Source organism: Arachis hypogaea, chromosome 18 (genome assembly GCF_003086295.3).
Source record: "Arachis hypogaea cultivar Tifrunner chromosome 18, arahy.Tifrunner.gnm2.J5K5, whole genome shotgun sequence".
Lineage (NCBI taxonomy): Eukaryota > Viridiplantae > Streptophyta > Magnoliopsida > Fabales > Fabaceae > Arachis > Arachis hypogaea.
This window is the reverse complement of record NC_092053.1, coordinates 2,145,590-2,169,932: the sequence shown is the minus strand read 5'-3', so window position 1 is coordinate 2,169,932 and position 24,343 is coordinate 2,145,590. Positions and strand designations below refer to the sequence as shown.

General features: G+C 28.7%; 2 protein-coding genes across 2 annotated transcripts; one reads left to right on the top strand and one right to left on the bottom strand.

The window, feature by feature from the left end:
• The first annotated feature begins 15,908 nt into the window (after positions 1-15,908).
• LOC112773061 (eukaryotic initiation factor 4A-8) lies at positions 15,909-18,543 on the top strand. Its single transcript, XM_025818099.3, has 5 exons — positions 15,909-16,105; positions 16,439-16,508; positions 16,628-16,734; positions 16,950-17,380; positions 17,731-18,543. Exons 2-5 carry the CDS (start codon positions 16,441-16,443, stop codon positions 18,364-18,366), a joined length of 1,242 nt encoding a protein of 413 aa, XP_025673884.1. The 5' UTR covers positions 15,909-16,105; positions 16,439-16,440; the 3' UTR covers positions 18,367-18,543.
• Positions 18,544-19,416: 873 nt separating this feature from the next.
• On the bottom strand, positions 19,417-24,033 carry LOC112773059 (casein kinase 1-like protein 2). Its single transcript, XM_025818098.2, has 14 exons — positions 23,700-24,033; positions 23,557-23,597; positions 22,984-23,053; positions 22,739-22,887; positions 22,558-22,653; positions 22,408-22,478; positions 22,002-22,063; positions 21,852-21,915; positions 21,687-21,771; positions 21,471-21,597; positions 21,260-21,342; positions 21,119-21,182; positions 20,781-20,923; positions 19,417-20,064 (listed from the first exon to the last, which is right to left on the bottom strand). Exons 1-14 carry the CDS (start codon positions 23,773-23,775, stop codon positions 19,777-19,779), a joined length of 1,419 nt encoding a protein of 472 aa, XP_025673883.1. The 5' UTR covers positions 23,776-24,033; the 3' UTR covers positions 19,417-19,776.
• Positions 24,034-24,343: the final 310 nt, after the last annotated feature.

Sequence of the window (24,343 nt, the reverse complement as noted above, 5' to 3'; positions counted from 1 at the left end):
ATTATTTAATATGTAAAATATTAAAATAAATAAATTTAAATTAAAAAATAAAATTAAAAATATATTAATTTGTTATTATGTGTAATAAAATTAATATAAAAATTTATTAATATTATTTAAAGATTAGTTATTTATAAATATTATTAAATTTATTTATTTTTTCAATTCTATTTAATTAAAAATAAATTTAAAAATTTATATTTAAAATATTTTTTATCTTTATTCATAATTCTAATAGATAAAAAATATATTTCTTCAATCTTATCTTGAACCTCTTTAATTATCTTTAATTTTATTATTTTTTAAGATTATTAATTTTTATTTTAATTATATTGTCTCATCATATTATACATTATTCTTTGTCTCATCATTATTATTATGGTGCCTTGTTTTATTTTTTTTTCTTCTTCTTCTATTCATCCCAATGGTAATTAATTATCACTGTACTATTATTCCAACTTTCATTTTTGTTTATCACTTTGATCCATAACTACCATTGTATTAACTTTCGAGTTATTAAAAATTTGCTAAAGGAATTTTTTTTTCTTAGATTTAGATATCTAGATGTATACCTATTATATAGATCCTTATTATTTGTCAGACTTACTTGTTAAGTCATATTTTATTGTTTTCACACAAAATTTAAGATATCAAGTATTCAGATTTTTTGTTAATCAAATTATAAAATTTGCCAACAATTATAAAAAAATAATATCAAATATTTTATATCTTCTTAAAAGAGTAATATTATATGGATTATGGACACTACTATTAACATATATAATTGAATATAAAAATATTATATTATTGGTAAATATCTTTCCTATTCTTAACACTTATTTGTAATAATTTTTAATATTTCTCTAGATTTAATATGTCAACTTGTATGTCTCTAACTAATAAAATTATTAAGATTTTCTTAAAATTTCATTTAATTTCAAAACAAAATTGTAATTTTTATATTTTTATTTTTTTTAATATTTTTAGAAAATTAATTTCTATGTTTTTTAAATTATAAATTTGAGATAAAAAATAAAAATTTTAATAAATAATAAATTATTAATAAATAAAAATAAAAATAAAAATTTTATAAGTTATATATTTTTTAATGTATAGAATAATAAATTTTAAATTAATTTAAGTATGATACTAAAATTATTATGTTGTTATTATACGTAACAATTAAGATAAAAATTTATAAATATTTATAAATTTATTTTTTTTAATCTTATTTAATTTGAAGTAGATATAAAAATTTAAATTTAAGGAACTCTTTTTTTTGCATAATTTTAATTGCTAATTTTTTTTAGTTTTATATTCAATATGTTAAATTATATTTTGTTCCATTATTTTTTAAAAAATTTTTATTTTCATTTTCATTATTTTTTATTATTCTTCATACACATATTTATTATTTTTTTTATTAAGTGAAATAAAGATAGGTAGAGAGTACTACACATGTACTCTATAGAACAGAAAAAAAGACAACATAAGTAGAAATTATGTGTAAAATAAAAAAGTAACTATACAAAGAACAAAAAAAAAATTTCAAAAAGCGAAAGGTGCTAATAGACGGTTACAGCTTCGATTAGTTATTGTTGAGTATAGCGCGCGTCTTTGAAATTCAATCTCTCACTCCCTCAAACTCATTGTGTATATATAGCACTCAAACACACACATTCCCTTCCCTCATCATTTTCTATCTCTCTCTTTCAGTAACTTCCACTTCAATCCCCTGTTATAAGTATGATAATACTTTCCTTTATCATTATATTTTATGCTACGTTTTACTTGATTTTGTTTATTGTACGTGCTTATAGCTAGTTCTACTCATAGATACTGGAAATTCAAGAATCGTGTTACGTACTATCCAAATTAGGGTTCTATTCATGATTACATCTGCTATAATGCAACAATTAAACATGATGAGTTTCCTTTTGTTTTGATTCCTGTATTTGAATAAATTTTATCCCGTGATTTTTTCTGTAGAAGTATTATTATCATACTTGACATGCATGTAAGGGAAATTTTTTGCCGCATTAACAATATGTATAGTATATACTGTATACTTTACTTCTTTAGCTTGTTTTTCTTGATTATTCCATGTGGATTTCACTACTATGATCTTTTGCATCCCCTAACTAAGTATATTAAATCATTATTCTAACTTAGTCAATGACAAAGAAGTCTTATGGCCCATAAATTCAGCTCAACAAAATTCATAAATTCAGTTTTAGTTTTAATTTTTATTATTTTATCTTATCTTATCTTTATTTTACCATCTTATCTTATTTTTACTTTTTTTTCGTAGACAATACTCTATATATATTTAGTTTTACTCTTATAATTCAATCAATCAAAAAATACATACTAAAATATTCTTTATCTTTGGGTACTCTTTTTGTACTCTTTGAATTTTGTCAAGGTACAACATTGTTGTAACTTGCATCACAAGGATGGATCCAAATAAGAAACTAGAGGAAGCAGCAGCAACTTCAGAAATGGATAAGGGCAAGATGGCAGCATCATCAGAAGAAGAACCAGTACCAACTTCAGACATGGATATATCAAAAGAAGAAGAATCATCAGAAGAAGAATCATCAGAAGAAGAAACTGCGGATGCTGCGGAAACCGAGGCCAGATTAATTGCTGAAGCAGTGTTCCAAGAAAAGGTGGCCGAATTAGGAGCCATACGTATGCAAGCACGAAATCTTGTTGAAGAATACAAAATAGGCTTAAAGGTTCTCACAGAGTTGCGGGATAAAAGTTAGTTTCCCGGATAATTAACCAACTACTCACTAATAAAAAACAAAGTTTAATTTCCATAACCATTAATTGTTCTTGTTCTCTTCATCATGTGGCAGCTTTGCGTGAGGCAATCAAATTCAACCGGCCTCCTCCGAAGGATGATAAAGACGGCGATGATAAAGATATAGATAAAGATAAGTAAATTTGTTTGTACTAAGGCTTCTACATACCTGATGAATTCTCTACAATTTTGATACATTACTTGGTCTAAGCAATTTTTCACGGAATATCTCTCAGAAGTCTGAAGGATGATAATCATGAGATGAACATGATATATAGTAGTTAATGAATAAATAGTTCCATATGCATATTGGATTTCAATATTTCTAGCATAAATGAAACTTGATGGATGGAATAATGTTGCAATTGTACACTTTTATAGTTTTAGTTGATGAAGTCTTTAGCATGTCATTTGTTGTTTTATCTGCTGGGGCATCATTTATAGGGTAAATGGCAGTATTAAGCCAGCTTGCATCAGAATTTACATGATTAAATCAAACGAAAAAATAAGACATGGATCAACTAAAAGTATGTCTTTATATAATTTGAATCAAATCTATTGGAACTAAAAAGTTTAGTAATTCGAATCAACCATGTTCGAATTAGTGAGGGAGTTTGCAGTGTGAATAGTTCGAATCCCATTGATTCGATGCAAGGTGAAGTTCGAATCAAAATGATTCGAATTATTAATGGGGAGTTCGAATTTATCTTATTCGAATTATGTGTATGTAATTTGAATTAAGCCAATAATAATAATAATAATAATAATAATAAGGTTTAAATATACTTTATTATATTAGGTTAGATAAAAATTAAACTATTTAAATAAATAATTCAGTGTTTAGAAGTCAAGCATTACAATAACTTTTTGAAAAATATTTATCATATTATAAATTCATAATTATGTAAGTATGTGCAGGATTTATTTTTTAAATTATGTTTTTAATTTAAATGGCTTTCAATATTATTAGATTGTCCTATTTTTAAATCGGTCAATTCATTTTATATTTATATATTGTAATTATTTATTTTATAACGAGTACAACTGAAATTTTAATAACAATTATTAAATTAAACATTATTACAATGATTACTATAAAAATTTGTAATGTACTTGTTACTAACCTATCACATAATAAAAATTTTTAAACTTTATAAAATGCAATTTCTTTCATAGACTTATATTATCGAACTAATACAAATTTGTAATGTACTAGTTGACGATGTCTTTTAAAATTTTAGTTGATGAAAATAATGTATATCATTTACATATACATTGTTATTATAATTGACTACATATAGAAGTTTGGGTAGTTAAAATACATATCCGAAAAGTTGAACAAAGTTTTAGGACTTAATTAGTAAAAATTAAACATGAATGGCCAATGGTGCAAGTATTCAAAGTTGAGGGAAAAAAATTGGTTCTGTCTCTCGGATAATCCGTCCACACTAAAATAAAAAGATGTAAAAAATAAAACGAAATACAAAGAGTAATTATTTCAAGCTCTAGTAACTTTATCCTCAAGCTTATTTCGGCAGTCTAACTAAAATAACAGTTGAAGCTTCTGATCACCTGCTCGGCTGCTCCAGACTTGAGCTAATCCAAAAGTACGTTATTCATTCGAAATGTTCTAGTCCTACCCCGACCATGTTGATTTGAATGCATGTATAATAAATTGCAGTGAAACCTTTTAATGTCCTCCCTATTTTTAAGCCTTAAACTACTTTTCTGTGATAAGTTGCTAATTAAAATAAATTATTATTATTGAAATTTGTCCAAGGTAAAATCATAAGGCATTTAACTTTGTTCCCCTATATTTTGTTCTGGTGAATAATTCTGACTTGCACTTTGTACATTTAACTTGAACCTTTTATTTTCTTTTAGGGTTCAATTAGATTATAGCTTAGCTTCTATTATGCTATGTGTTGATCTTTTTCTTTCTTGTTATACTGGTTTAATTTGTTGCTTAATATTCTCTTATTTGAGATTTTACAAAGAAAAATAATAGGTTGATAAACTACCTTATACATGACATTGCAGGTTCTGGAGTTTCTTTAAAAGAGTTGAGTATAGGTTTAGCTTGTTCTTTAAGGAAGCTTTTGAAAGGGTAAAATATAAGTATTGTTAATATGATTAATTCTTGCTGATGCTTTGGCTAAGTATGCAGCATCTAATTGCATATAGCAATTGAAATCAGTGGGGGAGTTTGAAATAAAATTTTGAGGGAACCAAAAATTTAATATAAAAATTTAATAATAATATTTATATTAAAATAAAATTTATAAATAAAATTATTTTTTAAATTTGTTACTAATAAAATAATAAATATAAAATGGTTTATAATGATACTCTTCGAATTTTTAGTGACTTGAAATTTTCAATAATTGAATGAGAATTAAACTTTTTAGTAATTTATAATATTTATTAAATTCTTTTTATCAATTTATATAAATATAATAATATCAATATTTATTGAATATTCTAATATTTTTTATCATATAAAAAATTAAATTAAATAAACAGTAAAATATACAATAATATTAAATTAAATAAATAAAAAATATCTAATTTTTTATATTTTTAATTTTTTTTGTTAGATAAATTTTTGTGTTGTGAATGCCAACAAATGTCTATCCACTTCCGTTTAAATTCAACATATTTTTAATATTTAAAACTAAAAATTATTGTGTAATAAAAACAAGAGATGAATATTAAATTTAGATGTTTTAAGGCATAATAAAATATTTGAGTCAACTGAATTAGTTTTTATTTTTTAAAAAAATACTACTATTTTTTTTTATAAAAAATTTGGTGATCTCTATTATCTCAACTAAACTCTACCCGTGTAAAAAAATTTAATAGTGTTGTTACAATGACACGTAGTGCCTCGTGTTTGGTGTATTTTCTTTTTTTTTCTTCTTATCGTTTGACACTCAAAAAAATTATATATCATTTCCTTTATTTATAGCTAGTTGCTCGATCTACTCTTTTAGAAGCATGTTTTCTTAATTAGTCATTATTATTTGTTAGTTGTACTTTTCCTTCTTCATTCAAGACAACATAGATTTAGTTTAGTAATCAATTTATTTTGGTGCCATCTACTGTAAAGATGCATCTTTACAGGTTTTTGTCTTTTATGGCAAAAAAGCGTCTCACTAAAAAGTGTTGCTTAAAAAAAAAAGTGTTACCCTTAATCGTTAACTTGGCTCTGATACTAATTTTTACCATTTTTATCTAATTTTTTACTAGTCCTTGATGTATATTGTGATTTCATTTTTATAGTTTTCAATCTTGTTTTAGTTTATAATATTCTTTTTTGCATGAATTATTGTATATAAAATCTTTTATCTGTTTGTCTTTTCCTTTAATATAATTTCTCAAATCCTCAAAAACTTCTTTTATTTCTACACTTTCTGTTGTTTCTAAATACCTTCTTAATTTTTCGACTTCATTCTCCATTTTTTCTTTCAACAGTTTTAATTCTTTTAAGTCATAATATGGTTTTCCAGACATTTATAAATTTTTTAAATTTAATTCCAACTTGTTTATATTTATTCTTATTTCTATCCTTTTTATTATAAGGTCATCAATTTCGATCTGAAGGTTATTTAATTCCCTTTTATACTCTTTTATTTTACTTTTTAATTTTTCAGCCCTTTTTCTTTTTATTTTATTTTCTGGTTTTTCAATCTTTTTATGCTTTATTATTTATTTTAAAATTTCTGCAAACTCTATCATCGATTCATCACTATTTTCTATAGATTCTATTAATTTTTCTAGCTCTTCAACTTCTCTTCTTAACTTGTCATAGATTATTTTTAGAGCTTCAAATGCTCTTTGATTTATTTCAGAAAACTGTAAATAATTCAAACGATTTTCTCTTTCAAAGAGCTCTTGTTTCTTGTCTTGATAAGTTACATATATTTCTTCTTTATTTATTGTCATAATTTAGTGTTTAGGGTTTCATTTAATTTTTCGACCTTTTTTGTTAATTCTTTTATTTCAGAATTTTCTTCTTTAATCTTTAACTTAGATAAACTTAAAGGGCTATTAATTTTAGATTCTCTTATTTGAAAATTCGATGAAAATAATTTTCCTGATGGTTCTTTTAATAATAGAACTGGGTTTTCAATAGCTTTATATTTTGGTATTTCTGTTTTTACAATTTTCTGAAATAATTCATCGACATAAATTCTTTCTCTGTTTTTAAATATTATATTATGATGGCTATTTGTTAAAGCATAATTTATTGCATATGTAATTGAAAATGGTTCATCATCTTGTTCCATTAGATTCTTTCTGTGAAATTTATAAGCCAAACTTATAGATCTTCCAAGATTTTCAGTTGATAAAGGTATAGCATATCCAAGATGGGCATTGAATTTAACATTTACGTTTGCCAAGTTTCCATGAACAATTCCAATTATTTGATCTATTGGGTCATCAGTAATTCTTTTGTCACAGATTGCTAAGCTTATTGGTGAATTAATTCCTTTCATATATGTAGATTTGATTAAGACTTGTATAGTACTAATATGAATCCATCCAATTTTAGATCTTTTTTGTTGATCCTTAATTTTTTCAATCTGTTTACTTAATTCTTCATCATTTATCAAAGCTATTTCAAGTTCTCCATTGGCGGATTTTATCTTTATAGGGGCTTCAAGTTGAATTTTTCCATAGTATATTATATTTTTTCTATTAAAAACTTCTTTTAAAAGGTTTTGTTTATTAAAATTTTCATTTGATTTGAGATTTAATTCTGTTTTTAGAACAGCCTGTTTTTTATTATCTAATAAAGCAGTTAATCTATAATAATCAGATTCTTCTGTTAATTCTAAACTTTCTAAATAATTCATAAATGAAAGACTAGGATGAAGATGTACCTTTCTGGAGAAAAACTTCCTTTATTTAGTATATTTTACATAAGGTGTTTTTATCTCCAGAGGGGAGATTGTAAATACTAACTCCAGAGGAGAGTTTAGAACTATTTTTCCTAAAGGAATTCTTCCTCAAACCATAGAATCGCCTCGGCAGCTTCTTCCTTGCTCTCCTAGCATGTGAGTACTCTTTGCCTCCTGCTTTCTATTTTCTGATACTTCTACAATTGCCTAAGCAACCTATTTATAATAGTTGGGTTTGATGGACAATTCCCATCCTTACCCTTCTTATAACGTCATTGCTTACGTCATTGTTTGCTTATCTTGCACCAGCTACATCGTTGGTGCTTTATGACCTAAGTGCTTACGTCACTATGCAATAATATTGAGAGATGCTTCAGATGTGTTGTCCTCCTCTTTTATCATGTGACCCTCAGATGCATTGTCCTCTTCTTTCATCATGTGAGTTGATTCCGTTTCATTATTGCTTTCTTCAGATAACTATGAGGCACATAGCTGGCATTTGTGGTCTTCTCTGTCTTTTATCAAATAGCAGAGATTCCTCTTTATCCCTTCAGGGAGCTTTTCTAAAAGTCTGGATAAGTTGTAGAATGCTGATTCAAATTCCACCAAGAGTCTCATCTCTCTTTCTTCAATTTCATTTCTTTTGCTGGACACAAGCAAAGTATTTCTACTTTTATAATTAATCCTTGTGTGAGATTCCTTCGTTATTTTTTGAGTTCTTTCAAAGACCCTTGCTAATGTGCTGGCTAGCCTTCCTTCATGACTGTAAATTGTTAAGTCTTGAATCTGATCAATTGGTTGAAAATTTCCTGGGAAGACGGACATGAATATTACTTGGTGTGCTGGAACTAAGCATTCTTCTTCTTTATTAAAAATAGGTTGACTGTTTGTAAATTTTAGGGATATATCCCTTGGATTTACATTGTCAATCATATTTTTAAATCTCTTTACTGCATCAACGAATCCTGCAGGAAACTCACTAATAATTTTTAGATCATTAAAAATTAAAATTGTATCAATTAATCCATATTGGAAAAACTGATAGGTATCAGATGGGGAAGCATCTGGAAATATAACCAGCTTTGTTAGCTGTTCTTTGGCAATAGGATAATATCCCAAAATTGCCCTTTTTTCTTCAGTCCAATTCAGGACTATATTAAGGGTTTCTCTGAGATTTGATCTGCAGACCCTTTTCTTTTCCTTTATTTCAGCCCTTGTAGGGATGTTTCTTATTATCCCTGTTCTCTGGGTTTGGATTGGAGCTTTATCTGCTCTTTTTAAGGTTTGTTCTGGATGAAGAGCTTCATATTCCCTGAATGATTCCTTTGCTTCTTCCAGTGTTAGAAACCCTCCTTTATGAATTATCCTTGATTGATGTGTGAATGGTGCTGCTTTTTCCCAGGCATCATATACTCCTTTCATGGGGCCATTATAAATTACATAATATTTTTTATCTTGGGTGGATTTTTTAATAATTTTAGCAATTGTTTTATTTTCCGAAATTTTTTCTTCACCTGATTTGTCCACCACGCTTGGCTGGCTGAACTCTGATGGTGTTGTTTGTTGTGTTGATTTCATTGCTTCAATGGCCTTCTTGAGGGATTGGATCTGTGTCCTTATTTGCTAACAATGCTTGCATTTTTCGAGTTCTTGCTCATATTTTTTAATTTCTTGATCTAATGCGTTGTAGACGAACTCCATTCTCTTGTTAATGTATCTGCAATAACATTTTTGTCACCCTTAATATATTCAATTTTTATTGGATATTGTAACAAAAATAATTGCCATCTTACCAATCGTCCATGATTATAATCAACTTTTAAATTATATCGTATAAAATCTGTTAAGTAACTTGAATCTGTCCTTAATGTAAATTCTCTGGTTAGTAAATCAATTTTCCATTTCTTAAGAGATTTAATTGCTGCTAGAGTTTCCTTTTCATGAGTGGTATATCTTTGTTCTGTTGGAGTAAAAGTCCCTGAAATATACCTGTAAAGTAATTCCTTTGGGGAATATTTAGAATCTAGTGATTCTTTTTCTTGTTCTAAACTTTTTATAGCTTTCTTAGCTTTTAGACATCCTGACCAGGTTATGTCTGAAGCATCTGTTTCTACTATTAAGTAGTCATTTTCTTCTGGAATATAAAGTTCTGGAAGTTTTTCACATAATTTTTTAATCTTTTGAATTTGCATACTGTCTTTTTCGTCCCATTTCCATTCTTTTTTAGTACTTATTTTTGGAAATAAGCTTTTAGTGTATTCTGTTATATTCTTTAAAAATCCTTGATCAGAAATATAATTTATACACCCTAAAAATCTTTGTAATTGTTTTCTATCTTCTATTTTACTAGGAAATAAATTTACCTTTTCTAGGACATTTGGCTGTAGTTTTAGCTTTCCTTGAGTGGATAGAATTAACCCAAGAAACTCTATTTCTTGTTTTGCTATTCTTGCTTTCTTTTTGCTAAGAACTAATCCTTTTTTTTTACATCTTTCTAAAACTATTAATAATTTTTGAAGATGATCTTCTTTATCCTGTTTTGTAAAAATTAGTATATCATCAATGTACACTAAAACAAATTTATTTAACTCTTTTAGATTTTCTTCCATAAATCTTTGATAAATACCTGGGGCTTGTTTTAATCCGAATGGTAATACATTCCATTCATAGAGCAACACACTTGTTGATTCTTTTGTTGGGCAAGTAAAAGCAGTTAATTTCTTTGTTTCTTCGTCTAAACGAAGTTGCCAATATCCTGATTTTGCATCAAGAGATGAAAACCAAGTTGCTCCTTTGATTTTTTCTAAAATAGAATCTTTTCTTGGAAGCTTATGAGCATCACCAATAGTTGCTTCATTCATCTTCTTATAGTTAATAACCATTCTTTGTTTTCCCTTTTTAATTTCATTATTGTTTTCGACATAAAAGGCTGGAGCCGCATGAGGACTTTTACTTAATCTTATAATTCCTTTTTCCAAAAGATCTCTACATTCTAATGAAAACTCTTCTCTATCTCTTGCGGAATAAGGAATTTTATTTGGAACATTTATCTCTTTTGTAGGATCTTTTAATTTAATACTTACTAATTCGTTATTTGTATTTTTAATATCTAAAGGATTTTCAGCACAGATTTCATCCAAGAGTTCTTCTATCTTTATTTCAAGATTATTCTTTGGGATATTTATCTGAAAGTATAGATTTAAATAACATGTTTCTAAAATAGAGAATATTTTAAATTTTAAGATCTTATCTATAGTAGTAGTCGGTATTTTTATACGTTTTGATTTTTGATTTATTGAAGAATCGTGTGGAGCTTTTAAAACTATATATGTTAATTCTTGAATGAATGGATGATATAGCTTTAAAAAGTTATTTCCTATGATAAAATCCATTCCAGAGTCTAACATATATATAGATGGAACAATGAACCTATAATTTTGAATAAAAATTTCAACCATTTCTGTTTTTTGGTCAATTTTATGTATTGATTTGTCAGCTATTCTAACTCTTAATGGTTTCTTTAATTTTTTCCAATCAAGTTTTATATTTGAACTAGCAAAGCATTGTGTTGCTCCAGAATCTATGAAAGCATTTATAAACTTTTCTGTTATTTTTATAGTAATAAATGTAGCATTATTACTCAGTCTCTGAGTCTGTTTCCGAGACATATTCAAAAATATAGTCTAAGTTATCATCAGATTCTTCTAATGGTTCCATGAAACAAGATTTAGCAATTTCTATTTGTTTAGTAAGATCCTTTTTATCCTTCTTTTTCGGGCATTCATTTGCATAATGTCCTTCTTCTTGGCAATACCAACATTTACAATTTTCTTTTTTATTCGGGCAATAGTTATTTCTTTGTCTTTTGTTTTTATTGTTATTTTCCTTTCTAAAATATCTCTTTTTTCTTCAGTTTGGATAGTATTTTCTTTTTCTAAATTGATATTTTCTTTTTCTTTGAAAATTTTTATTAAGACCATATTTTTGAGGTATCTCCTCATTATCCTGACAGCAAATTTTAATTATATTTGCAAATCTTTTTTGAGTTGCTTCTTGCATACAACGTTCTTTTATTTCCTCTCTTATTGCAGAGGTTGCTCCACCAAAATTATTTTCAATTGTTCCTCTATTTATTTCTCTTATAAATCTTCCTATTATAAATTCATTAGCAGGATATGGAAGTTTTGTTATATACATACTAAGATAATGATTTTTATCTTCTTCTTTTAATTTGTAATAATGTATTCTATATTCACATATATAAGACTCCACATTACATAAATCATATATCTGAATATTAGCTAAATGGTTTTTCGCTTCTTGATATTCTTTATTATAGACTTCTTGTCTATGATCTATAATATTTTTTCCAAAAAATTCTTTATATAGAATCATCATTATATACAATATCTTATCATAAGCTGATGTTTTTGTTTCTAATTCTTCTATTACTTGATTTTCTATTGATGTCATATAATCTCTTATAGTTCCTTTAGTATGAAATCCTATGTAATTCCAAATGTCTCTTCCAGACAATTCACTAAGTTTTGGATTAGTAAAGGCTTCTAATAAGAAGGAATTCAACCAGTTTTCGAAAATTTCTTTTTCATTCTTTTTACAATCTAAATCGAGCATTCTATTTCCTTCCATTTCCTGGATTTTAGGGATGTATTTTGATGGTATTTTTGTATATTTTGAATCTTTATTTATAAACCCTTTTTTAAAGGCATAATTATCAAAAACTGTTTCCCATTTAAATTGAGATTGATTATCTTTAGATGTTCCAGCTTCATTTTTTACTTGTATTGGAATTGCTGGTTCTTCGTCACTTGAGTAATCTAGGATGTGTTCTTCATTTTCTATATTTTCAGAATTTACTAATTCTTCTTCTATTTGAAATCCCTGTTCCATAACATTATTTTCTTGAGCCATTTTTAATTGTTTAAAAAGCATTGTAACTTCTTCTAATTTTTCTTCAATATTCATAATTTTAGTGGTGGTTTTACTTTTAAATCTGTTATGTTGATTATATTTTGGAAATTTTTTTCTTCCTTATTTCTTTGAAATTTTATGGATACTAATATTTCTTCAAGCATGTCTACTATAGAATTTAATTGTGGGTTAAAGGTATGATAAAGATGTGGTGAATCATTTCCATGGTAACATTTTTTAGAAATTCCGTGTGAGAAATAAGTTTTTTCAGGTTTTTGGAGTCCTTCAATAAAACTTATAGTAAAATAAAGATTTTGAGAAAAATCATTTTGTATTGATTTTAAGAATTCGGTGTCATTACAGTTAACATTAGTTAAAATCATTAATTTTTGATCTATTAATTTTGATAACTTAATTATTTCTTCTCTTAAATCTTTTAATTTACTTTTTTCCATTAGGTGACACTTTTCTTTACGAAGAGTTATGGTTTTAAATGAAAAGTGTGGCTTTAAGATGTATGGTATGAATTTTGCCACATAAGCACATCTATAAATTTATATATGTACCCTATATTTCACCATTTATTTTTATCCCTTCTTATGTTGATTATTGTAAAATTACATATAGGTATATAACATTATTGTTTTTCATATTCAATTTATCAGGTCATATCTTCTTTTGAAAGATAAAATGAACATATCTTTTAATTTGTTGTTAGTCTTATCTTATATCTATTTTAAATTTAATTAATCATATCTCACATTTTATATATAAATATAACAAGAAGAAGAATCTAATTTCCATGTATTTGTTTTTAGTTATATATTGTCACATTATTAAAAACAACTATTTGTTTACATTGAATTCTTTTAGTTCTTTTTTACATAAATTCTCAAAAAGATCGAAGAAAAATAATTACAACAAAAACATACAAAAATTTAATGTTGTTTGGTACATTCTCTTTTTAACATTTAAAACTAAATTAGAGAATCAAAGTTATAATCTAAATAAAATTCGTAATTGATTAATTACGGATTTTAATGCATTTTTCTTTTATTTAGAACGCAACATCAGATATATCGTTTTCAGTTTAATTAATCTAATTCAAAAATATCACAATTTTGTTACCTAATTTCAAATAACATATTTTAGAAAATCTATTTTATTTTAAATTTATTGATAATTTTATTTTGTAAATTTATAGTTACTTCTCAATTATTTATCATCATCATCACTGAAGCCAACTTGAGTTAAACAAAAGGAATAAAAAAATATTAAAAATACATGCAAATGATGAATACTATAATTAGGTAGTAAATAAAAAAATAATATATTAAGACGGTTATAGTTTCGGTTAGTAAATTTTTTATCATTTTATCATTCTATTTTTTATTATTAAATTTGTATTTAACTGTGTTATGAAATTCAGTTTTAATTTTGTTTTTTTCATATATAATTTTATAGCTTGCTATTATTTTCATAGTTAATTATAACAAGTTCTTGACCTCAATAAAGGAGAAGAGAGTTTTAATAGAAATAAAAAAAAACAGCAACAAAATATATATTGACACACATTTTATATTTATTTTTTATTTTCACCTACTATATCACACACAATATTAGTGATTAGATTATATAAAATCAACATTCAATATTGGAAGTATTTGTTATCATCATTATTTTAATATTCATTCTCTTCTATAAAAAAAAATTATTTTTTGAGTTATTTATCCAAACGCTACAACTTTAAAATAAGTACTTTTATAACTAAAAATACAAACACAAAATAATTTATTTATAAGCTACTATTAATAAAAGTTCTTATCCTTTAAGCTCTTTTTTCAAAAGAACTTGAGCTTGTTTGGGTGAGTTTTTAAGAAAAGATTTTCTTTCGAGTTATCTTTTTTTTAAAAGATCTTATGGAAAAGTAAAAGTAATTTTATGTTTGGGTATCTCATGCAAAAAATCTTTTTATCTATCAATTATGTTTGAGTATAACAATATAAAAGTACTTTTTGTTTATTTATTACATGAAAAATATCTTTTTTTTAAGAGAAAAATTTTTTTAAAAAAAGATGTAAATTACAACTTTTCAAAAAAGATGTTTTTTTTTTATTTTTCATGTACTTTTATTTTTACTACTAAAAATTTGTCAAACACATTAAAAAAAAATTCATTGAAAAAAAAAATTATCAAAATAATAACGCCTAACAAACACTTATTTAAATTATTTATCCAAACTAACCTTAGTTAGTTACTTATTGTGAATATGGCTGAACTCTGCGCTTTGCACTATTGACATCAACAGTGAATAGTAGAATACACATTCAACATTGATCTTTTTTCTTTCTTGTAATACTGGTTTAATTTTCTGTCTAATATTCCTTTATTTGAGAGTTTGCAAAGAAGAATAATATAGGGTTTAATTTCCATCTATATGATAATTAAATTGTATGTTTTAATTTCCATTACCGTAATAATAATTTCTTGAGTGGCAGGATCTTCTTCAAGTAAGAAGGGGTGATGATGATAAAGATAATAAGGGCAATAAGGGAAAAGATAAATAGATTCATTCCACTTCAATTGTTAAGGCTTCTCTATATGTGATCTAAGATTTCTAAAATCTTCTCTGAAAGGAAAATATATTTTTGTATCTGTTATATACTATATGATCCAAGTGAACACAATATACACTATAAAGTAATTGTAGTTAATGAATGAATAGTACACCATACATGGATGCATCTTGGAATTTCAAACTCAACTTTTGGAATAATATTGTCTTTGTTGTTCTCTTAGCTAGTATTTGATTGCATAGTTTATATTATTGGAGCTAAATATATATATTGGAACTTGCATAGACTAATTATTAATTAGATATTTTATCTTTCTTTCTCTATGTTGATTATAAATTACTTAAGATATATATAACATTATTTTTTGTATCCAATTTATCAAGTTATATCTTCTTCTTTTGAAAAAGAAAATAAAATAATATCTTTTGTTATTAATTATATCTTATATCTTATATCTTTTTATATATCTTTTTTGACTTTAATCTTATTAATTTATTATATGTCTCATGTCTAATCTATAAATATAACAATAAAAAGAATCTAATTGTATTCAATCATATATTGTTTTATTATAATCATCTAGAGGTGTATATATTTGATTGGAAGATCATATAATTATTTTTTAATATCAAAATTAAACATCTAGAAAAAAAAAGTATACAAGGGTCAAAAGAATACTATAAAAGCTGATTAGCTGAATATACAAAAAGCCTAAAAACAAAAAAGACATTCACTCTGATCTCTGTGTTCTCTTCCGCTTTCTTCCTTAACTCCACGGCCGCAGATCCGAGGAGTTTGGGAAACCCCTCTCTCACTCTTTCAATCTTCATTCTTCTCTCTGTTCTATTCATCTGACGCTTCTGTTTTTTCAACACTATCATCAGGTAAATCAACTCTCGTTTTTTATCAATCCGCGTTTTTAATGATTGTTTGTTTCTTTGTAATCGTGGCCGAAGCTTAATCCGATTTCTTTTTTTTTCTTCCGAAAGTTATTGTCTTTTGACCAATCCACATCCCATTGTTCATTCTCCTATTTGCTCTTCTCTTGCGATTACTAGTTATTTTTTATATAATACTGGAATTTATTGTCAAAAGTTTATTCTTTTTAAGATTTATTGCATGCCCAGATTAGATTTTTTAAGATTTAGAATGTAATCTATGTCGTAGCCATTACTTGGAACGGATTAGTTATGCTTTTTTTTTTTTTTTTTTTGCAGTGATGGCGGGTTTGGCTCCTGAAGGAACACAATTTGATGCTCGGCAATATGATTCTAAGATGAATGATTTGTAAGTCTTTGTTCTTCTACTTTTCATGCAATATACTGTATATATTTTTTCACTCTATGCTAAAGGTTGAATTTTCATGTACTTGTCTGTAATTTTGATGTCTTTCAAATTAACTACAGGCTTTCTGCCGATGGGCAAGAATTCTTCACCTCATATGATGAAGTCTATGATAGTTTTGATGCAATGGGATTACAAGAAAATCTTCTCAGAGGCATATATGCTTATGGTATAGTAGCAGATGAATGTTCCTTTGTTACTTCCTTTAAGTTCTTATTTTATACTGGTCTATCAATGTCTTAATTACTGTCTTATTTTAAGATCTGATGCATTGTTGTTGTGCTCTGCAATATTTAACCCATTGAAATTATATTCTAAAATTTGTTTCAATGTCATGCTTAACTCTTAGACAAAATCATGAGTGATATGTTTTTTTTCTAAAAGGTTTTGAGAGGCCTTCTGCAATACAGCAAAGGGGAATTGTTCCTTTCTGCAAAGGTCTAGATGTGATTCAGCAGGCTCAATCTGGAACCGGCAAGACAGCAACATTCTGTTCCGGAATTTTGCAGCAGCTTGATTATGGAGTGGTTCAGTGTCAGGCTTTGGTTTTGGCACCAACAAGGGAGCTGGCACAGCAAATTGAGAAGGTTATGCGAGCACTTGGTGATTACCTTGGTGTCAAGGTTCATGCTTGTGTTGGTGGGACAAGTGTTCGCGAGGATCAGCGCATTCTCCAGGCCGGTGTCCACACTGTTGTTGGCACTCCCGGCCGTGTTTTTGACATGCTGCGGAGACAGTCTCTTCGCCCAGATTACATAAAGATGTTTGTTTTGGATGAGGCAGATGAAATGCTTTCTCGTGGTTTCAAAGACCAGGTTTGCGCTTAATTTGTTTCAAGACTTTAAAGTGCATGTTTTTTTAAGGCTGCATTTTGTTCTGTTTCAAAACAGAACAAGACAGGATATTGAGAACATGAGACAAAGAGAGACACACAAATTAATGTTTTTGTATTTTGTTTGATGGTAAAATAAGTAACAGATAGAATAAATTCTGAATTATACAAAGGTACACTAATTAAGTGTATCATGATACAATGTTAGTGTCCATGATTTCGTGTCTTTATGTCTTTGTTTCAGTATCTCGTGCTTATAAACAAACGCATGCATTATATTTCTCTTTCTATAAGATATCTAAAATCTTGTTCTTTGATGATTGAAAAATGCAGATCTATGACATCTTCCAGCTTCTACCATCCAAAATTCAGGTTGGAGTGTTTTCTGCTACCATGCCACCAGAAGCCCTTGAGATTACAAGGAAGTTCATGAATAAGCCAGTGAGAATCCTGGTTAAGCGAGATGAATTGACCCTTGAAGGTATCAAGCAGTTTTATGTGAATGTTGAGAAGGAAGAATGGAAGCTAGAGACACTCTGCGACCTTTATGAGACTCTGGCCATCACACAGAGTGTCATCTTTGTGAACACAAGGCGCAAGGTGGATTGGCTCACTGACAAGATGAGAAGCAACGATCACACCGTTTCGGCCACACACGGCGACATGGATCAAAACACTCGCGACATCATTATGCGCGAATTCCGGTCAGGCTCATCGAGAGTTCTCATCACCACTGATTTATTGGCTAGAGGCATAGATGTGCAGCAAGTGTCTCTGGTTATAAACTATGATCTGCCAACTCAACCTGAGAACTATCTTCACCGCATAGGAAGGAGTGGAAGGTTTGGAAGGAAAGGTGTTGCTATAAACTTTGTGACTTTGGATGATGCAAGGATGCTTTCTGATATTCAGAAGTTCTACAATGTCAATGTAGAAGAGTTGCCATCAAATGTTGCTGATCTCCTCTGATAACTTCATTTTTTTCTTCTTAACTCATCAGATCTTTTATTTTTATAAGAGTTTCTTTTATTGTTTTTTTTTTTACAAGAAAAAATTTTGTCTAGAGTTCATAAATATCTTGTTCTATTTATATACCGGATTCTATAATTTTTTGTTCTATTATTTTATTATAATGGTGTTTTATCTTGTCTGTCTTTTTTTTTGTCTTTTATGATTTTGGACTAAGAATTTCAAATTCACTCATTTCGTAAGTTGGGAAAGGTGGGTGAGACAAGTGACGTTAAGTCATGGTTAAAAAGTTACATGTCAACATAGATTCAAACATGTTGGGATTAGAGATTTTTATAGAATAAGAAACTTGAGTGACATATTTCAAAAGGTGAACATTAAATCAAAAGCCGAAAGACAGTTTAAATAAAAGGAGAACTTGGGAATAATTGATAGAAGTAATGCGTATGTAATAATTAGCTTAATTTGTACATAGACTACAATGCCGGAGAGAATTAACTAAAGAAAATTTTACTCTCCTTTCTGGATTGAGACTAGTAAGAACAATCTTAAAAAACCCTATTAACATGAGAATCTAGTTATTGAAGAAAAAAAAAAAGACTTTCAAGTTTGATGATTATCTAAGAAAATTATTCGATATGCCGATTAAGAGAAGGAAATTATTACCGAACTTTATATTATTAATTTATTATCATGCCTGTAAGTAACTCTCAAAGTCTCTACATAGTATATAACTAGAAAAATGTCTTACGATGTAAACGATCACCAATCAGTTGGTTAATCATTTGACGACTTTCTCATTATTGGTGCCTGATGATGTTTTTTTTTTCCAAATTCATGGATCAACGTAATTGTTCAATCATGTACTTATAATAAAAATCAATAAATAATGTAAAATACATATATATATATATATTAAAATACACATATATAAAAAAAAAAAGCCAGATGGGTTCCCTCATTCTCTGCTTGGAGCCTTGGACTCTTGTAGATGAATCTGCTGAAGGATACCTCTAGGTTCCATCTTCCAGACATTTTAAAATATCCAAATTTGAGATAACAACGATAAATTATTTTTAATATTTATAATTTATGAACACAGTAAAATTTAAAAAACAAAAGCAAAAGCATGAGACATTGAGCTAGACAACATAATAGAAAAGACGAAAGGACGTTAAAGGACAGGTGAAGTAAAACAAAGAAAATACAAACAGTATTAACAGAAGCCTTTCTTTATGGGCAAACTTTGCCGGGAACCCAACTAGTATCTTTGTTGTATACTTACTTATAGTGACGACTCCAAACATGTTGCAGCTTTCCATAAACAATATGCATTCGGTATTTCATGAAAGAGTGTAAATCTTTCAAGAATGTACTAATAAGATAGATGATTGAGAGTAACAGCTTTTACTACTTTACCCTCTCCTCATTGAGATTCAGGTTCTCAAATCCTCTGAGAGTTGACTCAAAATTCCTTATGTTTGATGTGGCTATGCCAGAAGGTGCCCGGGTGTGCTCAGAAGAGATGATAGGTGAATTCTTCTGGGCACCAGATATTTTCCGGAGTGCTCCTGGATTTGCATCCAGGGTCTGAGAACGGGAGTGTTCAGTACCACTGCCAACTACCGCTTCACGACCGCCTGAGAAAGCCACTCTTCTTGTAGATCCACTTGACCGAAAGAAATTAGAACTAGACAACTGCATAAAACATACAAATCCATAAATAGCATGAAAACTAGTTGGAATACAAAGAGATAACCTTGTTTAAGTGCCATCGGCAGACAATGATACAACCAGATCGTGTAATCATTTTCATGTATTGGATATCATGAACTAAACATACACTGGCCAATACATTTTCTTTAACTACTATATTAATTTTGCGACTCAATGCGACAGGTTAAGTTCACAGAGAGATAGATAACTTTTCTAACACAAAGCTGACCTCTGAAAAATGTTAACATTAACTGTTTAGCAATTAGCATAATACAAAAAAAAAGGAAATACATTATAATCCTGGCCATGACCAAAAGAAACAAAGCTAAAAAAATACATTATAATATCTTTTTCACTTTGGAGAAATGAGAAATAACTCTGTCTTTCCATCAAAACTTATCAATGTTCTTAATAAATATTTGTTTTTTTCTTTTTTCGTCTGCGAATACTTCGGAGAAATGAGAAATAACTCTTTCTTTCCATCAAAACTTATCAATGTTCTTAATAAATATTTGTTTCCTTTTTTCTTTTTTCGTCTGCGAATACTTATTTTCTTAAACAGTTATTTTGTCAAGTATAATAATCAGGCAAAAAAATCAACTAAATTTCAATGCATAAATATACACAATCCATCAACTTCCGACAAGAAATATTCACAGCTCACAGGAATAAGACACCCCATAAATAAATGCTCATACCATCCCATCTTTGGATCTAGTAGTGTCATTTGCAACAGGGGCCTTTTGTCTGGATAAGTTTCCATCATTTGCAATAGGTCCAGAGTGCCTTCTACGAGTAGGATCTGATGAAGACAAACCAGTATGCCTACCATCTTCTCCACCTACAGAGAGTTTGCTGTTAGAAATAAAAAAGGCACAGAGCAGGGGATGTAGGAAATATAATTAGCATCTAAAGAGAAACTACAACCCCTTTGTTGTGTGAAGTTGGATAACGGGCTACACTCTATGGAAAAAAAAAAAACGACATATGGAACTGTAAAAATAAAAAATAAGAAAAAGGGGAGAGAAAATTTTACCCGAGTGTCTATCAGCATTCAAAGCAGCTGGTGGCAAGCCAGAACTTGGCCCTGGAGGAAGACCCTGCAAATATGACTTCAATAAGATAACCTAAGCTTGACAATCAAACATCTATTACCACCAGATAGCAAATCACTTACAACAGGACGAACGGGAGGAGAGGCAATTTGAGATTGCTGATATTTCAAGATGGTCCAATCAAAGACATAATCAAACTGGAATCCTGCAGTAAGATGAGAACCACAACCCAAACAGAGATGGCATGTTAACATATGACCATCAAGTTAAGTTATCAAAGGCTGAAGTCAATCCAAAGGTAAAGTATAGATAGATAAAAAGAAGAGCATAAACCTTCACGAATGAAAAGGTCACGGAAAAGCCTTTTCAAATAAGCGTAATCTGGTTTATCATCAAATCGCAGTGACCGACAGTAATGGAAATATGAAGCAAATTCTGAAGGATAGCCACGGCAGAGAGACTAACAAAGAAGCAAGCTACATTATGCTATTGAGAAAAGGGAGGGAATTACATGATATGCACCAAAATACTACAGTATCAAAGTTTTACCTCAATGGAAGTAGAAACTTTCTTCTCACTAATTTTATCATACTTCTGCTTCTTAGTACCAGCTTTCAATCCCTGCCATGGAAGACTGCAGAAACACCAAGTGAAACATTAATGAAGATCAGGCGATAAAGAGAGGCAAGATAAACGACAAAGATAAACAATTACCTTCCTCTCAAAAAATACATAAGAACAAATCCAAGTGACTCTAAGTCGTCCCTACGGCTTTGCTCTAAAAATGCATGAAAGAACAATCACAAAAGTAAGAATAAATTGTCAATAGCAATTAAAAGGCAAGACAACAGATCAAAGGCTCACCAATTCCAAGATGAGTATTCATGCTAGCATATCTTGCAGTTCCAGTCAAATTCTTATTCTCTCTGAAAAGGATGACAAGTTAAATCCAGAAAACAAAAACAGAGTTACAAATAAAAGAATTTAAATTTGGCTGATTGTCTATATAAAATTTGTAGAGTTGATTCGTCGATTTCAAGACTTCACAATGAAGCATATTTTGGTCATAAAACATAAAAGCTGCTACTCTTTTACTTGGGAAATAATTATCTCCAAATAGTCTCATAAATAACTAAAAACATTGCATCAATTTTAGATATTGAATTTGACATTCTCAAAATTTTAATCTTAACACGATTAAATATCAAACTTGTTACTAACCCAACCATGGTATACAAATTTGGAAACATTAACAATGACACAAAAGTACCTATATGGAATATGCTGATGGGTAGAGCTGTCTCTGTATTTCTTAGCAAGACCAAAGTCAATGGCATACACCTATAAAAGAGGTTAATATGAGGAGGATACATCCAAGAGAAGGCAACCTAAAAAAAAAGGAAGATCATTTGACTAATACTTGATTTGCACGCCTCCCTAAACCCATGAGGAAGTTGTCTGGCTTGATGTCCCTATGTAAAAATGATTTGGAATGAATAAATTCAACCCGATTTATCTGCAAGTAGTCCAAGATTGCACATTTTAAGAAAACTGGTTAATCTAAATTGGGAAGAATACTAAGACAAAACAATAAATCCTACCATCTGATCAGCAAGCATGAGAACAGTTTTCAGGGACAATTTCCGACTACAGAAATTGAATAAATCCTCGAGGCTAGGACCCAGCAAATCTATAACAAGGACGTTGTATTCTCCCTCAACACCAAACCATTTCAAATTTGGGATCCCAGCTGCAAAATAAAAGCATTATTAACGCAGAGTAAATTGAAGGATATGGTAAGAAACAAGATTCAAACGATATAAACTTCAGTAAGATTGGAAATTACTTCCTCCTTGAAGTATTTTGTACAGCTTTGATTCATACAACAGCTGAGGATGCTTGGTTTTGATACTTTCCTAAATCCAAAGGCAAAGGCACAAATTATTTAGTTAAAAATAAATCCCTAATCCAGAACAATCAGAACAGTTCTTTAATAAGTTAGTTATCATCAATGCATTATGAAAAATACAAGCCTGAGCCGATAAATAACCAAACACATGTCTATTACTTGGAATCATGTAGCACCAAAGCACCATGAGACACGAGCGGATCAAACAGCCTAAGGCACACATATAGGCGCCTGTGACTACACATTAACTCCATTTCCAAAAGCCAACCATATATGAATTGTTCTCCAAACTCCAAACTCTACCACTGATCGTATCAACTAAGCTGCCTTCATTACTTCAATTTTTCACATTTTCAGTAGAATTAAACCTAAATCAATAGTTCTGCAACCACTACCACTAAATAGTACACAGTAAACATGACCTAAAATGAGCTAGAAATCACAAAATGATGAAAATAAAGTTCTGAGTTTGGAAATTCAGAATTAGAGTATGTCAGTAATAGTACTCACAAGCTTAATTGCAACCTCTTCATTGGTCTGAACGTTAGTCCCTGAACAAACACAATAAAAAAAAAAGTAATTAGAGGGAAAATGAACAAATAATAAAAGTAAACAAAGCAAAAATGGAGAAAAAGTGAGGAAAAAGAGTAGACCGAGATAGATCTCCCCGAATGATCCGCTACCGAGCTTGCGGCCAAGACGGAACTTGTTGGCAATGCGAGGCTCCATCGGATTAAACCCTGGCAGAGCAGAATTGAGAGAAAAGGGGTAAAGGTGAAGGGCAATATTGGAATTATGTCTGAAGAAACGGAGGAGGGAGGGAGGGAGGGGTGGTGGTGGTCCTCCTCACGCGCGCCTTCGCCTCTCCTCTCCTCTGCTGACTTCCAATTCGATGATGCGGATTTTCTTTCTTCCTTCTTCCTCTCTCGCCAACCACCACCGCACCAAACGACGCTGTTTCGCTCCCATTTATAATTGATTATTACTAATTACTAATTACTAATACTAATCATCTTTATACACGTTCAATTCAATTCTTAGGCCCTTCTTTTCTCAAAAAATATACTACTTTATATCTAAATTTTATTTCTTTCCCAAGGGCCAAAGCTATTTTTTTAAGACAGGTAATGTACATTAATATTATAATTTTTTGTATTTTTTAAAATTATAAAAAATTAAAATTAGAAAAAAAAGTAAAATATACTTTTTATACTTAAAAGTTTGACAAAAGTTTTAAAAATATTTTTAAATTTTATTTGTTTTAATTTTGTCCTAAAAATTTTCAATTTACATTAAA